Here is a 24,224-nt window from a genome sequence, read left to right on the forward strand (position 1 = left end):
CTTCTTTCTCAGGATTGCTTTGGCTCTTCGGGGTCTTTGGTGTTTCCATATGAATTTTTGAACTATTTGTTCCAGTTCATTGAAGAATGTTGCTGGTAGTTTCATAGGGATTGCATCAAATCTATATATTGCTTTGGGCAGGATGGCCATTTTGACGATATTAATTCTTCCTAGCCACGAGCATGGGATGAGTTTCCATCTGTTAGTGTCCCCTTTAATTTCTCTTAAGAGTGACGTGTAGTTTTCAGAGTATAAGTCTTTCACTTCTTTGGTTAGGTTTATTCCTAGGTATTTTATTCTTTTTGATGCAATTGTGAATGGAGTTGTTTTCCTGATTTCTCTTTCTGTTGGTTCATTGTCAGTGTATAGGAAAGCCACAGATTTCTGTGTGTTGATTTTGTATCCTGCAACTTTGCTGTATTCCGATATCAGTTCTAGTAGTTTTGGGGTGGAGTCTTTAGGGTTTTTTATGTACAGTATCATGTCATCTGCAAATAGTGACAGTTTAACTTCTTCTTTACCAGTCTGGATTCCTTGTATTTCTTTGTTTTGTCTGATTGCCGTGGCTAGGACCTCCAGTACTATGTTAAATAACAGTGGAGAGAGTGGGCATCCCTGTCTAGTTCCCGATCTCAGAGGAAATGCTTTCAGCTTCTCACTGTTCAATATAATGTTTGCTGTGGGTTTATCATAGATGACCTTTATTATGTTGAGGTACTTGCCCTCTATTCCCATTTTGCTGAGAGTTTTTATCATGAATGGATGTTGAACTTTATCAAATACTTTTTCAGCATCTATGGAGATGATCATGTGGTTTTTGTCTTTCTTTTTGTTGATGTGGTGGATGATGTTGATGGACTTTCGAATGTTGTACCATCCTTGCATCCCTGGGATGAATCCCACTTGGTCATGGTGTATGATCCTTTTGATGTATTTTTGAATTCGGTTTGCTAATATTTTGTTGAGTATTTTTGCATCTATGTTCATCAGGGATATTGGTCTGTAGTTTTCTTTTTTGGTTGGGTCTTTGCCTGGTTTTGGTATTAGGGTGATGTTAGCTTCATAGAATGAGTTGGGAGTATCCCCTCCTCCTCAATTTTTTTGGAAAACTTTAAGGAGAATGGGTATTATGTCTTCCCTGTATGTCTGATAAAATTCCGAGGTAAATCCATCTGGCCCGGGGGTTTTGTTCTTTGGTAGTTTTTTGATTACCGCTTCAATTTCGTTGCTGGTAATTGGTCTGTTTAGATTTTCTGTTTCTTTCTGGGTCAATCTTGGAAGGTCGTATTTTTCTAGGAAGTTGTCCATTTCTCCTATGTTTCCCAGCTTGTTAGCATATAGGTTTTCCTAGTATTCTCTAATAATTCTTTGTATTTCTGTGGGGTCCGTCGTGATTTTTCCTTTCTCGTTTCTGATACTGTTGATTTGTGTTGACTCTCTTTTCTTCTTAATAAGTCTGGCTAGAGGCTTATCTATTTTATTTATTTTCTCGAAGAACCAGCTCTTGGTTTCATTGATTTTTGCTATTGTTTTATTCTTCTCAATTTTATTTATTTCTTCTCTGATCTTTATTATGTCCCTCCTTCTGCTGACCTTAGGCCTCATGTGTTCTTCTTTTTCCAATTTCGATAATTGTGACATTAGACCATTCATTTGGGATTGCTCTTCCTTTTTTAAATATGCTTGGATTGCTATATACTTTCCTCTTAAGACTGCTTTTGCTGTGTCCCACAGAAGTTGGGGCTTAGTGTTGTTGTTGTCATTTGTTTCCATATATTGCTGGATCTCCATTTTGATTTGGTCATTGATCCATTGATTATTTAGGAGCGTGTTGTTAAGCATCCATGTGTTTGTGAGCCTCTTTGCTTTCTTTGTACAGTTTATTTCTAATTTTATGCCTTTGTGGTCTGAAAAGTTGGTTGGTAGGATTTCAATCTTTTGGAATTTCTGAGGCTCTTTTTGTGGCCTAGTATGTGGTCTATTCTGGAGAATGTTCCATGTGCACTTGAGAAGAATGTATATCCTGTTGCTTTTGGATGTAGAGTTCTATAGATGTCTATTAGGTCCATCTGCTCTACTGTGTTGTTCAGTGCTTCTGTGTCCTTACTTATTTTCTGCCCGGTGGATCTGTCCTTTGGGGTGAGTGGTGTGTTGAAGTCTCCTAGAATGAATGCATTGCAGTCTATATCCCCCTTTAGTTCTGTTAGTATTTGTTTCACATATGCTGGTGCTCCTGTGTTGGGTGCATATATATTTAGAATGGTTATATCCTCTTGTTGGACTGAGCCCTTTATCATTATGTAGTGTCCTTCTTTATCTCTTGTTACTTTCTTTGTTTTGAAGTCTATTTTGTCTGATATTAGTACTGCAACCCCTGCTTTCTTCTCGCTGTTGTTTGCCTGAAATATGTTTTTCCATCCCTTGACTTTTAGTCTGTACATGTCTTTGGGTTTGAGGTGAGTTTCTTGTAAGCAGCATATAAATGGGTCTTGCTTTTTTATCCATTCTATTACTCTGTGTCTTTTGATTGGTGCATTCAGCCCATTAACATTTAGGGTGAGTATTGAAAGATATGTACTTATTGCCATTGCAGGCTTTAAATTCTTGGTTACCAAAGGTTCAAGGTTAGCCTCTTTAGTATCTTACTGCCTAACTTAGCTCGCTTATTGAGCTGTTATATACACTGTCTGGAGATTCTTTTCTTCTCTCCCTTCTTGATCCTCCTCCTCGCTTCTTCATATGTTGGGTTTTTTGTGCTGTGCTCTTTCTAGTAGTGCTCCCATCTAGAGCAGTCCCTGTAAGATGTTCTGTAGAGGTGGTTTGTGGGAAGCAAATTCCCTCAGCCTTTGTTTGTCTGGGAATTGTTTAATCCCACCATCATATTTGAATGATAGTCGTGCTGGAAACAGTATCCTTGGTTCAAGGCCCTTCTGTTTCATTGCATTAAATATGTCATGCCATTCTCTTCTGGCCTGTAGGGTTTCTGTCGAGAAGTCTGATGTTAGCCTGATGGGTTTCCCTTTATAGGTGACCTTTTTCTCTCTAGCTGCCTTTAACACTCTTTCCTTGTCCTTGATCTTTGCCATTTTAATTATTATGTGTCTTGGTGTTGTCCTCCTTGGATCCTTTCTGTTGGGGGTTCTGTGTATTTCCGTGGTCTGTTCGATTATTTCCTCCCCCAGTTTGGGGAAGTTTTCAGCAATTATTTCTTCTAAGATACTTTCCATCTCTTTTCCTCTCTCTTCTTCTTCTGGGACCCCTATAATATGGATATTGTTCCTTTTGGATTGGTCACACAGTTCTCTTAATATTGTTTCTTTCCTGGAGATCCTTTTGTCTCTCTCTATGTCAGCTTCTATGCGTTCCTGTTCTCTGATTTCAATGCCATCAATGGCCTCTTGCATTCTGTCCATTCTGCTTATAAACCCTTCCAGAGTTTGTTTCATTTCTGCGATCTCCTTTCTGGCAACTGTGATCTCCCTCCGGACTTCATCCCATTTCTCTTGCGTATTTCTCTGCATCTCTGTCAGCATGTTTATGATTCTTATTTTGAGTTTTTTGTCAGGAAGACTGGTTAGGTCTGTCTCCTTCTCTGGTGTTGTCTCTGTGATCTTTGTCTGCCTGTAGCTTTGCCTTTTCATGGTGATAGGAATAGTTTGCAGAGCTGGGACGAGTGACGGCTGGAAGAACTTCCTTTCTTGTTGGTTTGTGGCCCTCCTCTCCTGGGAGAACAGCGACCTCTAGTGGCTTGTGCTGGGCAGCTGCGCGCAGACAGGGTTTCTGCTTCCTGCCCGGCTGCCATGGAGTTAATCTCGGCTGTTGCTGTGGGCGTGGCCTGGCTCGGGCAGCTACTCCGATGTGGTGGAGTCGCGTTGGAGCAGGAGCTGCTGGGATGCTATTTATCTCTGTAAGGGGCCTCCCTGCTCCCTGCAGCCCAGGGGTTAGGGTGCCCAGAGATCCCCGGATTCCCTACCTCTGGATTAAGTGTCCCGCCCTTCCCCTTTAAGACTTCCAAAAAGCACCCGCTAAAACAAAACAACGACCACCAAAGAAAAAGAAGGTATTTTTAATTAAAAAAAAAGGTGGTCGTTTGTTTTTGTTTATTCTCCGGTGCCAGCCTCAGGCCTCTGCTCACTGTTCTTGCTGCCCTGTTTCCCTAGTATTGGGGTCCCTATCCCTTTAAGAGTTCCAAAAAGCGCTCGCCAAAACAAAACAGCAAAAAAGCAAAAAAAAAATGGTCGCGCGCTTTTCTTATGTCCTCTGGCACCCGGCCTCCAGTGCCCGCTCACTGTTCTTTCTGCCCTGTTTCCCTAGCATCCAGGGCCCCCTGGGCATGCACTGTGTCTTCACTCTGGTGTGGATGGCGGGGGCTGGGTGTTCGGCAGTCCTGGGCTCCGTCTCCCACCCGCTCTGCCTACTCTTCTCCCGCTGGGAGCTGGGGGGATGGGCGCTCGGCTCCCTCCAGGCCAGGGCTTGTATCTTACCCCCTTCGTGAGGCGCTGGGTTCTCTCAGGTGTGGATGTGGTCTGCATATTATCCTGTGTCCTCTTGTCTTTATTCTAGGAAGGGTTGTCTTTGTTATATTTTCATAGATATATGTGGTTTTGGGAGGAGATTTCCGCTGCTCTACTCACGCCACCATCTTCCGCCCCTCCTCTTATTTCTTTTTCTTCCCTAATTGCTCTGGCTAGTACCTCCATTACTATCTTGATTAAAAGTTGTAAAGTTGGGCATCCTTGTTTTGTTCCTTGTTTTTGTGGAAAAGCTTTCAGCTTTTTGATGTTGACTGATGTTACTTGTGGGCTTGTCGTGTATGGCCTTTAGTATGTTAAGTTAAGACATGTTCCCTCTTTATCCATTTTGTTGAGAGCTTTTATCATGAGTGGATGTTGGATTTTAGCAAATGCCTTTCTGCATGTATTGACATGACCATATGATTTTTATCACTCATTTTGTTAGTGTGGTGTATCATACTGATCGATATGCAAATATTGATCCTTCTGTATCATGAGATATGATCCTTTTAATATACTGTAGAATTCAGTTTGCTGATATCTTGTTGAGGATTTTTACATCTATGTCTATCAGAGAGAGTGGCCTATCGTTTTCTGTGATGTCCTTGTTTGGCTTTGGTATAAGGGTAATGCTAGCCTTATAAAATGAGTTTGGAAGTGTTCCCTCTCTGAAATTTATTGGAAGAGTTTGAGAAGGATTAGTGTTTATTCTTCTTTAAATGTTTGGTAGAATTTTCCAGCAAAACCATCTGGTCCAGCAATTTTTTTCTGTTGAGAGGTTTTTGATTACATGTTCAGTCTCCTTACTCTTCTTTGGTCTGTTCAGGTTTTTTTTCTCATCATTCAGTTTTGGTAGGTTTCATGTTTCTAGGATTTATCCAGTTCTTCCAGGTTGTCCAATTTGTTAGATTAGAATTATTCATAGTAGTCTCTTATGATCTGTAGTATTTGTGTAGTATCAGTTATAGTGACTTCTCTTTTATTTCTGTATTTATTTGAGTCCTCTCTCCTGGTGAGTCTGGCTAAAGGTTCATCTATTTTGTTTATCTTTTCGAAAAGACCAGCTCTTAGTTTCATTGATCTTTTCTATTGTCTTTTTGGTATGTATTTCATTTTTTTTTTCTGCTCTTATTCCTCTTTCCTTCATTCTGCTAACTTGGAACTTCATTCTTCTTTTTCTAGTTCCTTGAGGTAAAGGGAACATTATTTGAGATCTTTTTTTTCTTGATGCAGGCATTTATCATTATGAACTTCCCTCTTAGAATTGACTTTGCTGCATCACATAAGTTTTGGCATGCTTTGTTTCCATTTCCATTTGTCTCAAGTTATTTTTTTAAAAATTTCCTTTTGATTTCACTTTGACTCATTGGTTGTTGTTTAATTTCCACATATTTGTGAATTTCCCAGTTTTCTTCTTGTATTTATTTTTAGTTTCATACTCTTGTTAGAAAGATGTTTGATATGATTTTAATCTAATTAAATTTCTTAAGAGTTGTTTTATGGTGTAATATATTATTTATCTTGGAGAATGTTCCATATGTGCATTAGAAGAATATATTCTGCTGCATTAGGTGGAATGTTCTGTAAATGTCTGTTAGGTCTATCTAAAATGTGGTATTGAGGTACTTTCTGTTAGTGCTGTATCTCTCTTCGTATCTGTTAATATTTGCTTTAAATATTTAAGTACTTCTGTTTTGGCTGCATAAATATTTATTAATGTTGTATTTTTTTGATTATTTGACTCCTGTAACATTATATGATAACCTTCTTTATCTCTTGTTACTGTCTTTGGTTTAAAGCCTGTTTTGTCTGATGTAAGTATCCATCTGTTTTCCTTTGTTTTCCATTTGCATGGAATATTTTTCCATCTGTTCACTTTCAGTCTATGTGTCCTTAAAGCTGAAATGAATCTCTTGTAGGCAGCATGTCATTGGGTCTTATTTGTTAATTTATTTAACCACTCCATATCTTTTGATTGGATAATTTAGTCTATTAATCTTTAAATTAATTATTGGTAAGTATGGACTTAATATTGTCATTTTGTTAATTTTTTTTCTGGTTGTATTGTAATACCTGTGTTCTACTTCTCTTGTTCTCTTCTTCTGTGATTTGATTATTTTCTGTAGTGATAAGTTTAGATTTGTTTTTCTTTATTTTTTGTGTACCTATTGTAGTGTTTTGCTTTGTGGTTACCATATGGCTTACAGAAAACTTGTTATATTTACAATAGTCTGTTTTAAGCTGATAACAACTTAACTTAGAATGCATAAAAAAGCTCTAAATTTTTACACTTCATCTCCTCCCACATTTTATGCTTTTGATGTCAAAATTTACACTTTGTGTATCCATTAAAAAATTATTGTAGTTAGTTATTTTTAATAATATTTTCTTTTAATCTTCATACTAGATTTATAAGTGTTTTACCTACTACCAATGCAACACTGAAGTTTTCTGAATTTTATCTATACATTTACCTTTACTGATGAGTTTTATACTTTCATATATATATATATATTTTTTGCTATTAATTATCATCTTTCTGTTTCAGTTTGAAGAACTCCCTTTAACATGTCTTGTAAGTCTGGTCTTGTGGTCATGAATTCCTTTGGTTTTTGCTTGTCTGGAAAACTCTTTACCTCTCCTTCAATTCTGAAGGACAAGTTGTTGGGCAGAGTATTCTCGGGTGGCAGTTTTTTCTTTCAGCACTTTGAATATATTATATCACTCCCTTTTGGACTGCAAAGTTTTTGCTGAAAATATTCTAGTAGCCTTATGATAGTTATCTGGTATGTAACAAATTGTTTTTCTATTGCTGCTTTGAATATTCTTTCCTTGTCTTTAACTTTTGACAATTTAATTATAATGTGTCTTCATGTAGTTCTCTTTGTTATTTAGAACTCTCTGGGATTCCTAGATCTGGATGTCTTTTTCTATCCCAAGGTTTGGAAAGTTTTCAGTGATTGTTTCTTTTAATAAGCTTTCTGCCCCTTTCTGTCTCTTCTCATATCTCTGTATTGTGTATATTGGTACTACACATCCCTTAAGTTATCTTTACTCTTTTTTATTCTTTCTTCTTTTTGCTCCTGTGGCTGGATGAATTCCATTGCCTGATAATTTGAGTTTTTTCATCCTTCTGCCTGACCCAGTCTCCTTTTGATCCCCTCCATTGACTTTTTCATTTCAGTTATTGTTCAGTTTTGTAATTTCTGTTTGGTACTGTTTTGTATTTTTTATCTCTTCACTGAAATTCTCACTTTGTTCATGCATTACGCCCTTGACCTCAGTGACCATTATTTTGAATCTCTATCAGGTAAATCACTTATTTCCATTTAATTAAGAGCTGTTTCTGGAGATTTATCTTGTTCTTTGGTATGGAACATATTCCTCTGTTTCATTTTCCTTAAATTCTCTGTGTTGCCTTCTGTGCATTAGATAAAACAGATCTTCCGTTCTGGACAGAGTGGTCTCATGTAGGTGATGAATCTTGTCAATCAGCCTGGCTCAAGTTTTTGGTTGTCTCTGAAACCTTTGTGTTTATCTAAGCCCCCTCTTTGTACTTGATGGCTACCGGTAGTTAAGGGTATGCCAAGACCCAAAGGAGTGGGTCACATTTAATACCTAGATGCAGGCTGATTAGAAGTTACATCCTCAGGTAGCATGTGGCAAAGTATGTAGGTAAGCCTTCCTGGGAGAAATGGAGATTGGTGTTTTTGCCTGCTCCCTGTGGACTGTGCCTAGGCGAACAGCCTCAGTGCGGTACTTTTGCACCCTTTAAGAATTGTTTTTTTTGTTTGCTGTAGTCCTGTGGGACTCATAAATGTAAGCCCCATTGGCTGTCAGAGATAGGTGACCTAGGGAGTTGTCCTGTCAGCAGCGGCAAAATCTGGGGTGCCAAATATGTGTACATGCTACTTCCAGGGTGATACTGGTGATGTGGAAAGGGAGAGAGGAAGAGGCAGGGGAGGTGTCTATCAACTTCCCTTGCCTCTGGAAAGGATCAAAGCCAGCTCCTAGATATGTGCTGGATTAGAAGCTTGATCCTCAGGCAGCAGCTTTCAAAGTATGCAGATGGGTTCCTTCTAGGTGAAGACTGAAAGGTGGGCATTTCTGCCTATTCCTCTGTGCTGGGACCAGTGGTGATAGCTGCTGTGAGTGTTCATGCACCTGTTCATTATTTCTTTGTTTACTGTGGTCTTGTGGATACAAACCTTGTTGGTTTTCAGAGTTGGGTGTTTTCGGATCCCATCCCGTGAGTGGGAGTCTTAAAAGTTGGGTCACTAAATGTGGGGTCCAAACTCTTTGTTCCTTGGAAAGAAGCTGGGAGTTGAGAGTTACCTCCTGCTTATAGGGTGCTGTACCAGGCTTGGGGTTTATGGTGAGAGTGTGTCTCAGCCTTACCTACCTGTTTTGTTGTGGGTATTTTCATATTCACCTGTTGTGTCTCACAGCTAGTTTCTAGATTTCTTTCAGTGGTAATGGCTGTATGTGTAGTTAATTGTTTTAGGTAGAAAGGTAGACATGAGCATCCCGAAGAGGGAAAGATGAGGCTCAGAAAAGAAGCTGCCCATATAAGGTTCAAAGAAAAAGTCACCCAAACTCTGCCCAGGCAGGGGTTCCCATTTGAAGACAACAGAGGCTTTGCAAGGAGATAACTTCCTTCCCAACAAGATCTCAGTGGGACCACAACTGAATGCAGCTGTCATTGAAATTTCTAAGCATTTCTAGGTGATAAATATCTAAATTTCCAAGTGACAAAAGAGATAGATCCTTTGTATTTTTAGCTGTATATATTTTTGCCCACTAAGCCATTTTGAAATAATTATTAACTATCTTTATAATAGTAAAAAGAATTAAATGGAAGCAACTTAACATTTTTATTGCTATTGGCCTGAAAACAACATTGATATACTTTACAAAGTTGTAAAGCTGGTTTCTTTAGACTTCTATGTTGGTATTCAGGTTTGTTTTTCCCAGATAGAATAAAGACTTGATCATTGCTTCAGCATCAAATATTGAGTTGTAGAAGTACAGTAAATACTTGATAAATAAATATAAGACTTAATCAGGCGAGGTTCTGTAGAAAGAATTTATCTAAAAAGGTAATGAAAGGTAAGGGATTCAATGAATACTAAATGCTGTAAATGGTTTGTTTAGGTGCTACAGAATGAGTACACTGGGTCTCAGAGTGGACCCAATATTGAGCATGACTGCAAAACAGGTGCCTGCTGTTCAGTTGTAGTAGCCAATCAAGGTGGGATTGATGGAAGAAATGATCAAAGTGAATCTTGTCAAAGTATGTTGAAGTAAGTTGTTGATTAAGCCTTCCTTTTCAGTGGATAATACCTTGTTTGATGGTGTTTGAATTTAAAGGGAACAATTGAATCCTTGAAAAGTAAAGGAATGAGCATTTCTTTGTACTAGAGAAGCAGGAAGTGAGTGCTTTCTGAAGTGCTTTAATAATTCATTGCAAATTATGTTTCTTCCCTGTTGGTCTAGCTTGTATCTCCTGAGAGAGGGCGCTAAATTATCTTGAGAGATCCCTTTAGTTGTTAATTAATTTCCTGAAACTGAGGAAGTTAAATAATCATTTCATTCATTTTTACATATGAAGTAATACTATGAGTAATATACCTTTGAATGCCAAGCCTGAAGTATTCATATAGTAGGAAGATTCTTTCATAAGAGTGGCAAATTTAGATAAGTTGAAATTATTCTAATCCTTTGAGTAAATAAAAATGGGGACTTTCATTCATTGAACATTTTATTGAGCTACTATGTATAAGACATAGGTGAAAAAGCAAAAGATCTTGTAAATATGAAAATCAAGTTCTTTTTTAGTAAACTGAATCAGTTAAAAGCAAGCTCTTTATTTCTAAGAATGAGTTCTAATTTTAGCTGTGTCGTTTTGTCCATAGAAAGCCAACTGAAGCAAAAAATCCTGAAGTGAAAGAAACCAATGATGATATTATTACTGTCACTGATGATATTAAAAAAGAATTTATGGATATTGATGAGAATCTTTTAGAAGTAGAAACATTTACACAGGAGAAAATGGATATATACTTATCAGACTATGAAGGTCAGTTTATTTGGCTAATCTTTTTGTTTGGCTTTATTCATTTGAAATTGGTAGATAATTATCTGAGATAACTTATTTAGTCTTATAATCTAAATTAGTATGTTTATAATAGCCTAAAACCAAAAATTAAAAGAGAATATAATATTTAACACTGTATTGTATTAGAGAATGTAATATTTAACACAAAAGAGAATATTAAACACAGAAACTTATAACCTAAATTTATAATTTTAGGACCTTTTGCCTTGCTTATCTAATTGTTACGGATGTATTCATTTCTGTGAACCAGTTCTATGAACCTTTCCTTGGCAGTCTTCATTGAAGCAACTTTTCAGAGCTTATGTGGAGTTATACATACTGATATGATACCTCTCAAAGCTCATCTGGGGTTCACTTAATCAAGAGGGGTTATCTCTAACTACTTTTTAATAATATTTTTGTAAAGAGGATAGAAAATGTTTCTGCTGTTACATTTACTTCCTGTAATATTCCTGAACTTTCTAAAAAGTAAAATGATTATTTTTCAAATGATCAGTTTTCTCTTCTTCCTTATAGAAGATGCCAAAGAACCTGCTGGAAGTCTCAAAAGTCCTAACATTGCCATTTACATGCAGGCTTTACCACAGCATTTAGAAGTAAGGCAATAAATAATGGGTAAAGATATTTAAGTTATATTTAAGTATTTTTATTGAATACGTCCATGGATTATATAGTCATTTTTCTTTCACTGAAATTCTGTTGCTAGTAAGATATCTAATAATTTCAGGCAATGAAATTTTCATTTCATAAACTGCTGTGATAATTTAATCAAGTCTAATGAAGGTGTTCTATATTCAACATGTGTAATTCAGCTGTGGTATGCAGTTTTTGCACATATATGCACTTTTATGTATTATTTTCTCAAATCTCTATATACTACATTTCCAGGTGGGACACAGACACTTATGATTATTGAAACAATTTCTTTAAAAGGAATTCTTTTTTTTTTCTGATTTCATAGCTGTTTTCACAGTGTACTTGCCATGTAGTGATGAGTGTACATCAATGATTTCTATTGACATCATTTGTCTTTGTACTTTAATATGCAGAGGCTCAGAGATAAAGATCTGGTCAGAGCTGGACTGGGAGGTTCATTTTAATGTTTGGTTTCTTGCTTGCTTTTAGACTGTTGTCACTGTGGGTGAGGGGCTAATGTGAAACTCAAGATACCTAAGATAGTAATACCTATTTGTTTTGCCTCTTTTCTTTTGGGGTATTATTAATTTTAACAGCATTCATCAGAAGAGGTTCATTGTCCAAGGGAAGAACCATTAGAGACATATATGGAGAAAAAATCAACTGAACAGGAAGGGTAAGGGGGGAAGCTATGGAAGTAATTGTAACTGCCCTGTTTACTGAGGCTCTGAAGGTTCCTTTGTATTCATTTGATGAAAGTTTTTTTTCTCATAATTTACAATATGTATTTTATGGTGATACTGTGTTCCTAGTGAAATTGTAACATCAAATAATAGCAGCGGTTAATGATGGTTTTGAATAAATGTTATACTTTTAAGTATTTCTTGGTAACTAAAGTACAATAATGGTACCTAAAATGCCTGTTGTTATCCCATCACAGTCAGTCTTACTGAAGTAAAATAAAGCTGAAAATAGACCAGCTTTTTCAGCTTCTAATTAGGGAACCACTTTTCCATACTGATTTTATTGGATCAAGTAAAGAACCATTAGGGATCATAACATATGTGTATAATTTTTCATTGTTGTGGTATGTTACTAAAGACCATCAGTGGGGAAGTGCTATATACATATTTTGCAGGCTATTGTTGCTTCAAGGCGAACTGAAGGCAGTCTTCATTTGTTGCAGTTTGGGCATGATTTCTTAGTTTGTAAACTTTTTGAAGTTTTAAATTTTAGAATTACTTTGAATAAGAGAGACAATATAATTAGATTTTCTCTCTCTTCTCAATATATAAATTTTGTCCAGTTCTGTGGATAAGTTAACATATTTAATGTCATGTGCCTTTACAAGTAATACATGTATTTCTATTAATAAGAAACTAGTCTTTGTCATTTGAGATATAATGAGCTCTAGAATGTTCCTTAGCAAAGTGTCTGCCTTTCCACTAGGTGAAATTTGAGGTTCAGGCTAACTTAATTTCCCCTTATTTTAGATTCTGTTATTTCTATTGCCAAGCAGTCAACAGTGTTCAAGTTGTATGTTAAGCCATCCAGACATAATCTTTTGTTTGTTTGTTTGTTTGAATCTCTTACTAATTTCTATGGAGACAAATGTAAACATATTGTAATTATGAGCTAAGTAGTACAGGGGATTGGAGAATGTTTAGACTGTTAGATGGCTGAACATTAGGTCACCTGTATGTTGAGAAGAATATCTTATTTCCTAATCTATTATTATTATTTAATTATAGTATGATTGAAGCCCTTTCAAATCCTGAACACACCATTCCTCATTCATTTTCTGCAGATACAAGTTCAGAAATGTCTAGGTAAGAATTTTTGCATACTGTACCCATTTTGATATGCTCATGTTTTACAAATAGATATGAGAATAAAATTCTGCCTGCTGCACCATTTTTAAATAATTACCAAACATTTTGACCAAAAACTGAAAGAGTAAAATGAAAGCAATATAAAGCATTTAAAGAGCAAAATAGGTACACATTTCTGACACCTTTATTATTGGAGATTTTCCTCTAACAGTTATGTTTTAAAGACATACAGGAACTATTTTAGAACAGTCTTTGTGAAAAAAGGAAGTGGTAGTTATATTGAAAGATGTATTTATTATTCATTCTCAGCTTTTAACAGATTTCTAATAGTATATAAAATGCTTTTAATTCTCTTAGCAGATTAATCCACTCTGTCTTTTGAATTTCTTTTATAGAGGTTGAACAGAGTGTTTAGTGTTTAAAAATCATTCTGAAATATAAGGATAATATAATACAGTTTTACTTTAGAAAAATTCTCCATAATTAGAATTTATCTCTTTGCTATTTGTTGCTACTTATTGAAAGCAAAGTCCAATAAAGTTGTCTTAAATTAGGCAAGTCAGCTGTAATGCCTGTTTTTCATGTTTTTGCCAAATAAAGATTTGTTATCAAACATATTAGATACTTGATAAAAGGCAAGTATTGCCGAAAGGGAATGAGTGTAAACCCAAATAAATCTAAGTGCAATTTAATATCTTGTTTTTAGGGACAATGTCAGTTTATTTGGATGTGATAATTTAGCCTGCTCCTTTAGTTTATGAAATTGATTTGCTTAGAAAACATTGAGTACCTATGTTTAATCATCCAGAAGCCATCATTTTATTTAAAAAACACTAACTTTGATCTTTAGTTTTTATTTCTGGTTTTTTAAAATTAAAGTCTAATTCAGTGCTTTTGAATTAAATCATTTTTTTGGTTAAAGTCTAATTGTAAATATAACTATGATTTGTCTGGAAATGAAATTTCACAATACTCTTGTTTTACATTTAATGATGATTAGCAGTTTCCCCTACCCATCTTAGAATTAAACATTTTTTCAAACTTTCCCTAGTTATATTAATGCCACTATGGATCATTAAATTTACTAAAGTTTAAGAGAAAAGTATTCCTAAACCAGATTAAGTAGTCTGTACAGCTAATCAGAATGATTGCACAGGTTTCAAATTCATAAGCTTATAGGAGCCAGGCAAGTAAAATAAATGTGTGAGCTCTTCTGAGTTGTAATATCATAGAGAAGGGACCATGGCTGACTCGACATTACATTTTCCTTAATAAAGGCATTCAGATGAATAAGTGTGCTGATTATAAATGTGTTTGGTGGCTGACGGGTATAGATAACAGGCTTTATAGTTTAAATTTCCTGAAAAGTTCCAGAAAGCCTTTAGAAGAAAATAAGTGGGACCAAAATATTCAGATTATAGATACCTAACTTGTTTTTTCCTTGAATAATGTGTTTTTGTTTATATGTTTTCACATAGTGCACACATCTCTGCATGTAAAGGTAAATCTTCCTCAGAACCACCTTTACTATCAAGTGGAGTCAAAGTTGCTTCACAAATACCTGTGCCAGCACCTCAGCAGACCCGGAAAAATCAACACACAGCTCAATTACCAGATTCTTCTGATTCTGTTAGGCAGCTGCTTCAAGATGAAATGTTTAAGTTAGTTCAGGTAAGCACATCTCTGTATAAATAAATGTAGATATGGTATATATGTAAGGTTTTTCAATATAAACTTCTAGATATGGACAGGTTAAATTAAATTGTAGGACTTCTCTGCTTTGGGCACTCTTCATGTGCTACTCAGAAGTTCTTAACTCTAGGGCCTGGAGTCTAGGCTAAGCTACATGCATCTCACAATGACTTCTTTTTACTGAGCTCTTTGGGATGCACAGCTGCTCACAAAAGTGAGGTGGGGGAAAATCAAACTGGATTAGCAGACTCCTACTCAGATGTATCCAAAAGTTTATTTTCTAACACAGCCTGTCGCATCATATTTCTTATCAAACCAAAATTTGGATTGGTTTAAAATTGTCAGCTGCATTTTAAAGTACTTTTCACTTTTACTTCCATCTTCCTTTTCTCATTTATTTATCTTTTTCTCTAGCAACAATTTAAAATTATTTTTCTTTCTTACTCCTTAAACATAACATTAATTTCCCTCAAATCTAATCCTTTACTGATGTGTTCTACATTTACTTCCATAGCGTTTTATGTGATATAATATACCATTTTTATACTGATGATTCTTTGTATTCATTTTCCCTTTGAATTTCTGGGCCCTGATGAGAATACTTTTCAGTATGTCCCACTGTCCTGTGAAATGTGTTGAAAACAACTTCATTCTTATTCTTCCCAGTCCCTTTTTTCCCATTCTATTTAGTAGCACCTGCCTGTTCTACAAGCTTGCAGGGAAATGCAAATCAAAACCACAATAAGGTATCACCTCACAGTGGTTAGAATGGCCATTATCCAAAACACAAGAAATAACAAGTGTTGGCAGGGAGATGGAGAAAAGGGGACCCTTGTGCACTGTTGTCAGGAATGTAAATTGGTCCAGCTACTGTGGACAACAGTATGGAGCCCCCTCACAAAACTACAGATAGAAGTACCATATGAATAATTCCACTTTGGGGTATTTACCAGAAGAAAACAAAGACACTAATTTGAAAAAATATATATCCCTATGTTCATTGCAGCATTATTTACAGTAGCCAAGCCAGGAAGCAACCTAAGTATCCATCAGTAGGTGAGCAGATAAAGCAGATGTTGTACATATTGTGTAGTGCACAACGGAATATTACTCAGCCATAAAAAGGGCAGTCCTGCCATTTGTGATAACAGGGATGGACCTAGATGGTATTCTCCTAAGTGGAGTAAGAGAAAGACAAACACTACATGATTTCACTTACATGTGGAATCTAAAAAGCACAACAAATGAGCAAACAAAACAAAAAACCCAGAAATAAACTCATGAATAGAGAACATACTGGTGGTTGCCAGAGGGGAAAGAGTGAAGGGGATCAAGAGGTACAAACTTGCAGTTATAAATAGGTCGTGGAGATAAAGAGTACAGCATAGAAAATATAGTCAATAATATTATAATAACTTTGTATAGTGACAAATGGTAACTGTACTTATCATGGTGAACATTTCAGAATGTATATAAATGCCAAATCATTATGTATACACCTAAAACTAATATAATGTGTCAACTATAGTTTGATGAAAGTTTGAAAAAATTATAGAAGAATTTCTCAAACTTATTGTTTTGGATTACCTAGGGGCATTGTTGGTCATTGCCTTGTATATTTAACAAATTCCCCATGTAATTCTGATGCACAAAAATGATTAAGAATCACTGTCTTGGAGAGTCTTTTCTGCCTTTTTTCACTTCCCATAGCCAATATTTTACTATACCTTGTTTCTTTTGCCCACACTGTATGGCAGTACAAACATTTGCTATTTCAGTAGCTGTAGCCAACTTTAGATTCTTAGAACTTCATATTTCCATTGTCTTATAAATATATTTTCTAAGGATTCTTTTCAGATATTGTCTTAATATTGTTACCGTTTTGAAATTTTCAGTAAATTTCAGGTACAAATTTGTACACTGTATGATATCAATTTTGTTTTAGAAATACAGAGAGTGAAAAAACACTAAAAATGTCAATGCTAATTATCTTTGGGGGATAGGATTATGAATTATTTTTATTTTCCTTTTCATTCTCTTTTTTTTTTCCTGTAGTAAGCATATATTTATTTTATAATTGAAGGGAACCCATGTTTTTAAAACATGAAATGTTTGCTTGTTAGTTTGCTTTATTAAGTGCGTTCTCTTCTGTTGGACTTGAAGATCCCACAGCCAGCTTCTACCTTCCTTCTTCTCCCACCATACTCTCACAAGTCCAGTGGTTCTCAGCGTGTGTCCTAGAACCAATAGCATCAGCATCATGGAGAGTTAGAAAGACAAATTCTCAGACTTCCATCCCAGACCTGTTTAACTGAAAAATTCTGAGGATGCGTCTCAACAAAGTGTGCTTTAACAGGCCCTCCAGGTGATCCTGATGCATGCTACCACTTGAGACCTGTAGCACTAACCTATCTTCTCATTATAGCTGCTAATTTCATTCAAACCAGTGTGTCTGCTAGTGGTTCCCAAGCTTTTCTGCACCCGGTCATCTTTAAAAATACCAATCCTGGCTCCTATCCCTAGACATTTTTATTTTATTGGCATTGGTGTGACCTAACTATTAGGATTTTTAAATGCTCCTAAGGTGATTCTCATGTGTGTCAAAGTCTGTCAACCATTGGTGCATGCCTCTGCCCTTTATAACAGTCAGCTCTTCCATGGAAATTCTTCACTTTTCATCCGTTTGCTAATTTCTGCTTTTTTCTTTCCTGAAAACCTGTTCAGTACAGACTAATTTAGCAATTACTCTTTAACTGTCCCTACCCAACTCCATCAAATCTATGGCTTCATGATTCCCAGGATGTTTATGTGAACTGCTTTACAGAGCATCCCAAGTCTGATTATGAGTTCATATTCCAGTTGACAGCTTCTGCAAGATAAGAAGTTATTCCTCTTTTCCTCTTTTTTAAAATCTCCCCCAGCTCTGCTTCCTGCTGACATAGGTCTGACATTCATGGATGAGACAAAAGTATGACTGTTGTGGAATACTCATATGGTTGTTAACTCTTTAGATAGTTTTCTTTAGATTATGTTTTAAGATTAAAAAAATTTTTTTATTTTACTCTAGCTGCAACAGATCAACTTCATGAGCCTAATGCAAATCGTAGGATCATCTTTTGCTAACCTCCCAGATATACATGAGCTTCTACAGCAATCTCAGCCTGTGCGTTTGGTGGGAAGCCAGGTATCAAACCCCACAAGAGGCAGTAGTGATGTTGAAGACACCAGTAGAAATCTAAAGGAGAGAGTTTTTATTAAACCACAATCCATGGGAGAGTCTACCAGAGAGCCTGGCAAGAACAGCCCACACTGCCAGAAAGGCATTGTGCAGTCTGATCAAGATAGGAATGGAAATTTACAGGTAATACATTTAAAAATACCATTAAAGTTGCCCTAGTAGTTCCATGTTGGTTTTTATTTGAGCAAGTAACTTTTTTATCAATTGCTACTTGCCATCCCTTCCAAAGCATATTGAACATACAAAATGAGTTTGTAATAAGTTACCTACTACCCTTTTTCTAAACTTACATAATAACTTTTTTTCTTTTCCAGGATGTTTCACATGGGAGTATTCCTTTATGTCAATTAGAACGCCAACCCCAGAAGAGAGGACTAACTTCAGAATCTCAAAGCGTACCAACCAATTCACTGTCTCCAGCTTCTTCTGGAAATACTCATCCCCACCTTTTGTCCACATCATCTGCCATTCCGAAGACACCTAGACTTATCCCAGCTGTAAAAACTTTCAGACCTGGTGATGGTTTTCCTTTGCTTCAATTTCAGCCTAAGAGTGAATTTAAGCCCCTTTTCTTCCATACAGGAAGAGTTCCTCAGGTTCCCTTTAGGCCTCTGCCACGTCCAAGAGGGGCTTGGGGATCTGAGTTCTCCCAACCTCCTTTGCCACTGAGAGAAATGCATAGTACTTCAATGTCCCATTTGAATTTGAGCCAGTATAATACTGAATCCATAAAAAAATCAGTTGAGCAGAAGAAATGGGCAGAAACTGTAATTACAGAAATCCCTAAGCATTTGAACTTGGATCAGTATGTTGGACAAGAAAACCTGACACGTCAACAAGACTCTTCAATATTTATGAAACCAGAAAAACCATTGAATGTTAAGCTAGGGCCCCTTGGGATATTTCCTCAGAATTCCTTTGGATTTCCATTACTGCACCTGCAACTTAAATCTCCTTATATGTTTTCGTCTACCTCAAGAGCATCAGTTACAGTTCCTTCAGTACCTATCAGAACTGTAACAGAAGAAAGTAAATACCCGGGACCATCATTACTTAATTCATGTATAGCCTCAGAAAATATGGTAATAATTTTTTGTAGAGTGATAGAAAAGCACATTCCGCATTTTTCATACCATAAATACTATACACACAATGAAAAGCTCTTACACATTTCTTTTTTAGAAAATAATGCTTCTGTTTTTTTAAAATAACATACAAATCTGGTTTAAAATAGTAATTGGGTATTTTAAAGGTTTTAGGTCTTTCTTGTACATCAGTGCTAGAATTTGCTAGATTCTTTCATCGACATTTCTTCTGCTCTGAGAAGAAATAAGTAAAATAAAATGACTAGTATTCTTGTTCATGTTTGTAGGGGTGTGTGTGTGTGTGTTCATGTACATGTGTGTCAAGATAGATAACATTGTCTGAGGTTTCTAGCAGTTGTGATATGATTGCCTTCAAATCTGTTACAAGTTAAGACTTAAGTAGACCCAGGTCTACAAGTAGTTGTGCGTTTAAAAAAAATGGTATTTTAAAAATATTAAAACATAAAGATTGAATCTTTATAAACTCATCAAATCCTCCTTAAAGTTGTGACCTTTGATTTATGAAATTAAAATTGTTTAGGTTCTAATTGTGTAAGTTAGTAGTACCATCACAGAAGGATAATTAAGTAATTCATTCTCTGGTGTACTTTTAAGATTTGAAGATGGTAGTGGAAAAGAAATGGTCATTCTTTAGGAAAAGTATGGTTTACTGTGCCTTCTTTTCTTCTGAAACTATTATAAATGGAAAATAAAAGATTAAAGGAGCAGAAAGTAGATATTTTGAGAGGGATTTAAGGAAATTTTTTTATTAGAGAGAACAGTATTTTGAACCCTCCAACTCAACACCACCTAGTGTCATTGGTTATCAGCATATTGCTAATCTGTTTCATCCGTAATCTCCATCCCTCTGCATCCTTCATGTTCCAAAGAACTTTAAATCAAATTCTTGATATTATATAATTTAATTTATAATTATAAGAAGGAAGATTTTTAATATGAACAAGAAATTAGAAGATAAGGACTTCTTGCTTAACTTCTAAAATAGGAAGACCCAGTTAAAATTTTCAGCTCCCTGAAATTATTTATTCCTTAACATCTGGATATTCATTTTACCAGTCCAAATCAATATGTTATCTTTGACGTCCTATCTGTTACACTTGTTAGTTTAGTTTAAGCAAATGTTTCTCTCAATTTTTTATTAATGTATTACATAACAGGTTTGTAATTTTAAATTATGCTTTGTTTCTTATAGTACAAAAAGCCACAACTTGTTCCATTTGAAAACCTCATTGCATTTAAACAAAGCCAAGAGAAAGTAACACATAATTTATTTGATCAAGGTGATTCTGGACACTTTCAGTCTCTAAAGGTCAAAATAGAACCATCTGAAGTGAGACAAGAAAAGGACAATAAAAAAAGGCAAGTTTTAAGTAAAATTTTATTTAAGAATATCACATACCTGCATTTATTATTCATTACAGTAATAATAGTTATAAAGATGGACGTTATCTGGTTCGACCTTTCAGCCTATACACAATTGCATATTCAATTTTTTTGTCAAGTGTCATACATTTGAATGTATCTTGTGATGTGGAAACTCCTATATCATAAAAGACAAATACTAACCTTTTCCATTTTATTAAGGAATTCTTTCCTGGAGGATTCTCTTACATTTTTCTGTAACAGGATGAGCAGTCATCTTTTTCAGCCCAAGTATTTCACACAGTATTCCATGTACTATCCAAAACACTGAGCTAATGACTTAACTGTTCTTCATTTTAGCATATCTTGCAGAGTCTTATATAGGAAGTGGGAGAGTAAGTGATGTGAATTGTTCCAGGGTACTAAGAAATGTTCATGTAAAAAGCAAGGCTGTGACTTCTGATGAAGAGTATTTATAGTATTTTACTTATAATACATGCTCAATACATGTTCTGACTGATATATTTTCTGAGTCTAGAAAATAGTTTTTAAATTTCATGTTTATCAGACCCTAAAATCTACCAGTGCTCTTTGCAGAAATGGTTCCTTCCTTGCATCTTTTCCAGGTATTCCTTCTTCAAAGTAAGTCTTTTCCTTAACTCCTTCCTCCTTGCTGAGATTTCACTGAGGTGACTTAAGTGCACCTAACTTCTTATCGAAAATAGGTGAATGGAGATATCTGACAGGGTTTCTGGGGCCAGTTTAGAATCTACAGAAAATAAATTTTGAAAATTACCTAAAAGGTGTAACTCTGACCTTAGATTCCAGTGACTAACACAGAAAAATCAGTTCAGTAGTCAAGAAACTAGAAAAAACTCGTGTCCTCAACTTTTGCCCTATTTGCTTGTATTCAAAATAGAATATCTTGCTAATTTATTTAAATGCCATTGAAAATAATTTACATTAATTTTGATAACTGTTACTCTGTATAGCATGATACAAATTAAAAATTCATGTACTAAATGTATAGTAAAATATATTTTACACTATTGAGATAGGGTAATATATTTTAGTAAAGATAGTAAAAATGTATTTTACACTATTGTTTTTAACAGGCAAAGACGACGAGCAGAGAAAGAGCTGAAAGAAAAAGGATTAGAGAAACTAAGGAGAAAACCAAGTGTGACATTCCAAGCAGAGGATTCCATCATTAATGATAATGATTCAGGAATAGTTACAAAACCCAAGGTAGAAAAACTACTGTACGTTCTTCCCAGGTCTGCATAATAGAGTCTGGCCTGTTTTTGTGGTTTATTTTGTCTTTGGTTGCTGTAAGCTTCTGATTGTATCTAGAAGAATCTTTTTATCATTAAATATGTAAGTCTCTGCTATGTCCTTCCATGAAACAGATATACAGTTGTGAATGAGAAAAACAACTTGATGGTAAATCAAAAACTGTAGTTTGTAGCATCTGTGTGATATTTTTCTATTTGAAATCTTTGCTCTTTTCTGTGACATCTTAATGCATATCATGTTATTTGGGTTTTTCTCCTATTACAGTTTCACCCCTCTTTTAGGTGCCTTTGGAATTTCCCAAATATAGGTTTGTTATGTAACCTATATTTTAAATTCGATCTTTTCAAGTAGTTTTGTTTACATGGATTTTTCAAAGGCACTTTTTCAGTAAGTCCTCAAGAGCATGTCTGGAGGCCCTTAGTAACAGTATTGAGTCTCTAAGGAATTTTGATAGTATGGGGCTACTCTTTAACTGTTACAGCTACTCAGCAGGAGGGAACTGTAAATTTTTTAACTGCCTTAAATTGGTAGTGCTGTGTTTTATTGTCTGATTTGTGAGTTTCGTGAACTCCTTTGTAGAGTTGCTTTGACAGAGTAAATAAATATTTCTAGAATTACAGGACCTATACCTAAAAATCCATAGCTATTGAATATTTTTTTCAAAATAATAACTGTGTTGAGTTAATCATAGTTTGATCATTTGGGGATTCATTTAGGAGCAACAAGAACATCATGGTTTCCAGCCTTTGGATGACTTTGACATTCCTTTGGGTATGTATATGCATGATTACTATAGTATCTCAATTCAGAATTAAAATCAACTTTCTAGAAATATGTATATTAAAATGAGACTAAATTATTTTAATGTTATTTTTAACAAGGTGTGTGTGTGTGTGTTTTGATATGTTTTCTAATAGAGCTGTGGTTGACAAACTATGGCCCACAGGCCACACCCCAATCATAGCTGTTTTTGTAAATCAAGTTTTATTGAAACATACTCATGTGTTTTATTAAAAACACATTTATTTACACATTGTTTATGACAGCCTTCATACTGCAGCAGGGTTCACTTGTTGCAAAATGGACCATGTGGCAAAGCCTAAATTATTTACTGTCTGGCTCTTTACAGAAAAAAAATTTGCTGACCCCTATAGTAGAGCAATACAGTTAGTTAGAATCTTAAATAAGATACTGATCTATGAAGCCTAAAAAGACATTATGGAAGAACATAACTATGGTCAAATTCATCATAGAAAATGCATGCATATTAGAGTAAAAGAACCACTTCAGAAAGATAACTTGTTTATTGATAGTAAAGTTTCTTTTTTGAATTAGTCAGTTTATTTCTTGCCACTGAAAGTATATATTCCCTAAGGATTTCTCTTCAGTAGTCTGCACACCCATACACACAAACACTCTGTGCCTGTAGGGCTATTCCCTCTTAGGACTAGAGCTCTTAAATTTTTATGATGAAACTCAAATATATATATCTACCCTCTCATTTTTCTGATCTACTTTCACCTTAAATTCAACATGTTCAAATTTTAAACTGGCATCTTCCTATTAGTGATATCACCATTCACTTGAATGGCCAAGATTTTTACCTTGAAAGTCACTCTTATTTTATCCCTCACCTCTCTTACCCTATTCTTTCACTTAGCCCTTGACCTGGTGCCCCTTCCTTTCTGGGTGCCATTGCTCTACATGAGGCCTCTGCATGCCTAAGTTAAGCAGTTGTCTCCTGACCTGCTTAGCTTCTGTCTCTCAGCTCTCTAATCCTTCTGGTATTCTTTCCCACTCATCTTAAATCACTGTCTTTTTCATTCTCTCAGTAACATTTTTTCACTTTGTAAAGGTAACACATGTTCACTGGAGAAAATTTATAAAATATGAATGGGAATGAGAAGACTTAAAATTTCCCACAATCCTTCTGTCTAGAAACAGTGTTAATACTCATTAAGGGTTGTTTTCTGATATCCTTACTCATATGCATCTGCAAATACATATGTATGTGTGTGTGTGTGTGTATATACACACACACACACACACACACACACTATCTCCTCTACTTGTTTATAACTTATTTTTATTTGTATACTAATATTAAGGTAAATATCTTCCAATATCACTAGATATCCTTCTACAATGCCATTTTTAATGACTGCATAGAATGCCAGTAGATGTATATTGTGTCATTTCAAACAACAGTAATTCTCTAATTCCCTGATACCAATTGGGGTGTCCTAAAATTCTCAGTTCTAACACAATAACCTAGAGATAACATGGACCTCACAGGTTAAGGGCTCAGTCCCAAAAGACTCCTACTTCAGATGTCAGCTGCAAATGGGGTCACCTGGCACCTGCATTTCTGCCCAGTCAACTACCTATTCAGGGGTTTCCTGATCCTTCCAGGTTTGTTGATTTGCAATA

General features: G+C 35.5%; 1 protein-coding gene across 6 annotated transcripts in view; it reads left to right on the forward strand.

Annotated features, from left to right (window-relative positions):
* Positions 1–24,224, forward strand: part of CPLANE1 (ciliogenesis and planar polarity effector complex subunit 1) — a 202,807-nt gene that overhangs the window by 114,312 nt on the left and 64,271 nt on the right. For all 6 annotated transcript variants that reach the window (XR_008995195.1, XR_008995199.1, XM_057495746.1 and 3 more), the window contains exons 27-37: positions 9,669–9,817; positions 10,430–10,593; positions 11,149–11,228; positions 11,865–11,944; positions 13,020–13,097; positions 14,579–14,771; positions 17,860–18,153; positions 18,345–19,112; positions 20,329–20,495; positions 21,614–21,746; positions 22,511–22,565. Coding sequence is in view for 4 of the 6 variants with exons in the window: in XM_057495746.1 (XP_057351729.1) it covers positions 9,669–9,817; positions 10,430–10,593; positions 11,149–11,228; positions 11,865–11,944; positions 13,020–13,097; positions 14,579–14,771; positions 17,860–18,153; positions 18,345–19,112; positions 20,329–20,495; positions 21,614–21,746; positions 22,511–22,565 (2,161 nt within the window). In the remaining 2 variants the exon portion in view is untranslated. The remainder of the gene's footprint in view (positions 1–9,668; positions 9,818–10,429; positions 10,594–11,148; positions 11,229–11,864; positions 11,945–13,019; positions 13,098–14,578; positions 14,772–17,859; positions 18,154–18,344; positions 19,113–20,328; positions 20,496–21,613; positions 21,747–22,510; positions 22,566–24,224) is intronic.

This window comes from Manis pentadactyla, chromosome 2, assembly GCF_030020395.1.
Source record: "Manis pentadactyla isolate mManPen7 chromosome 2, mManPen7.hap1, whole genome shotgun sequence".
Lineage (NCBI taxonomy): Eukaryota > Metazoa > Chordata > Mammalia > Pholidota > Manidae > Manis > Manis pentadactyla.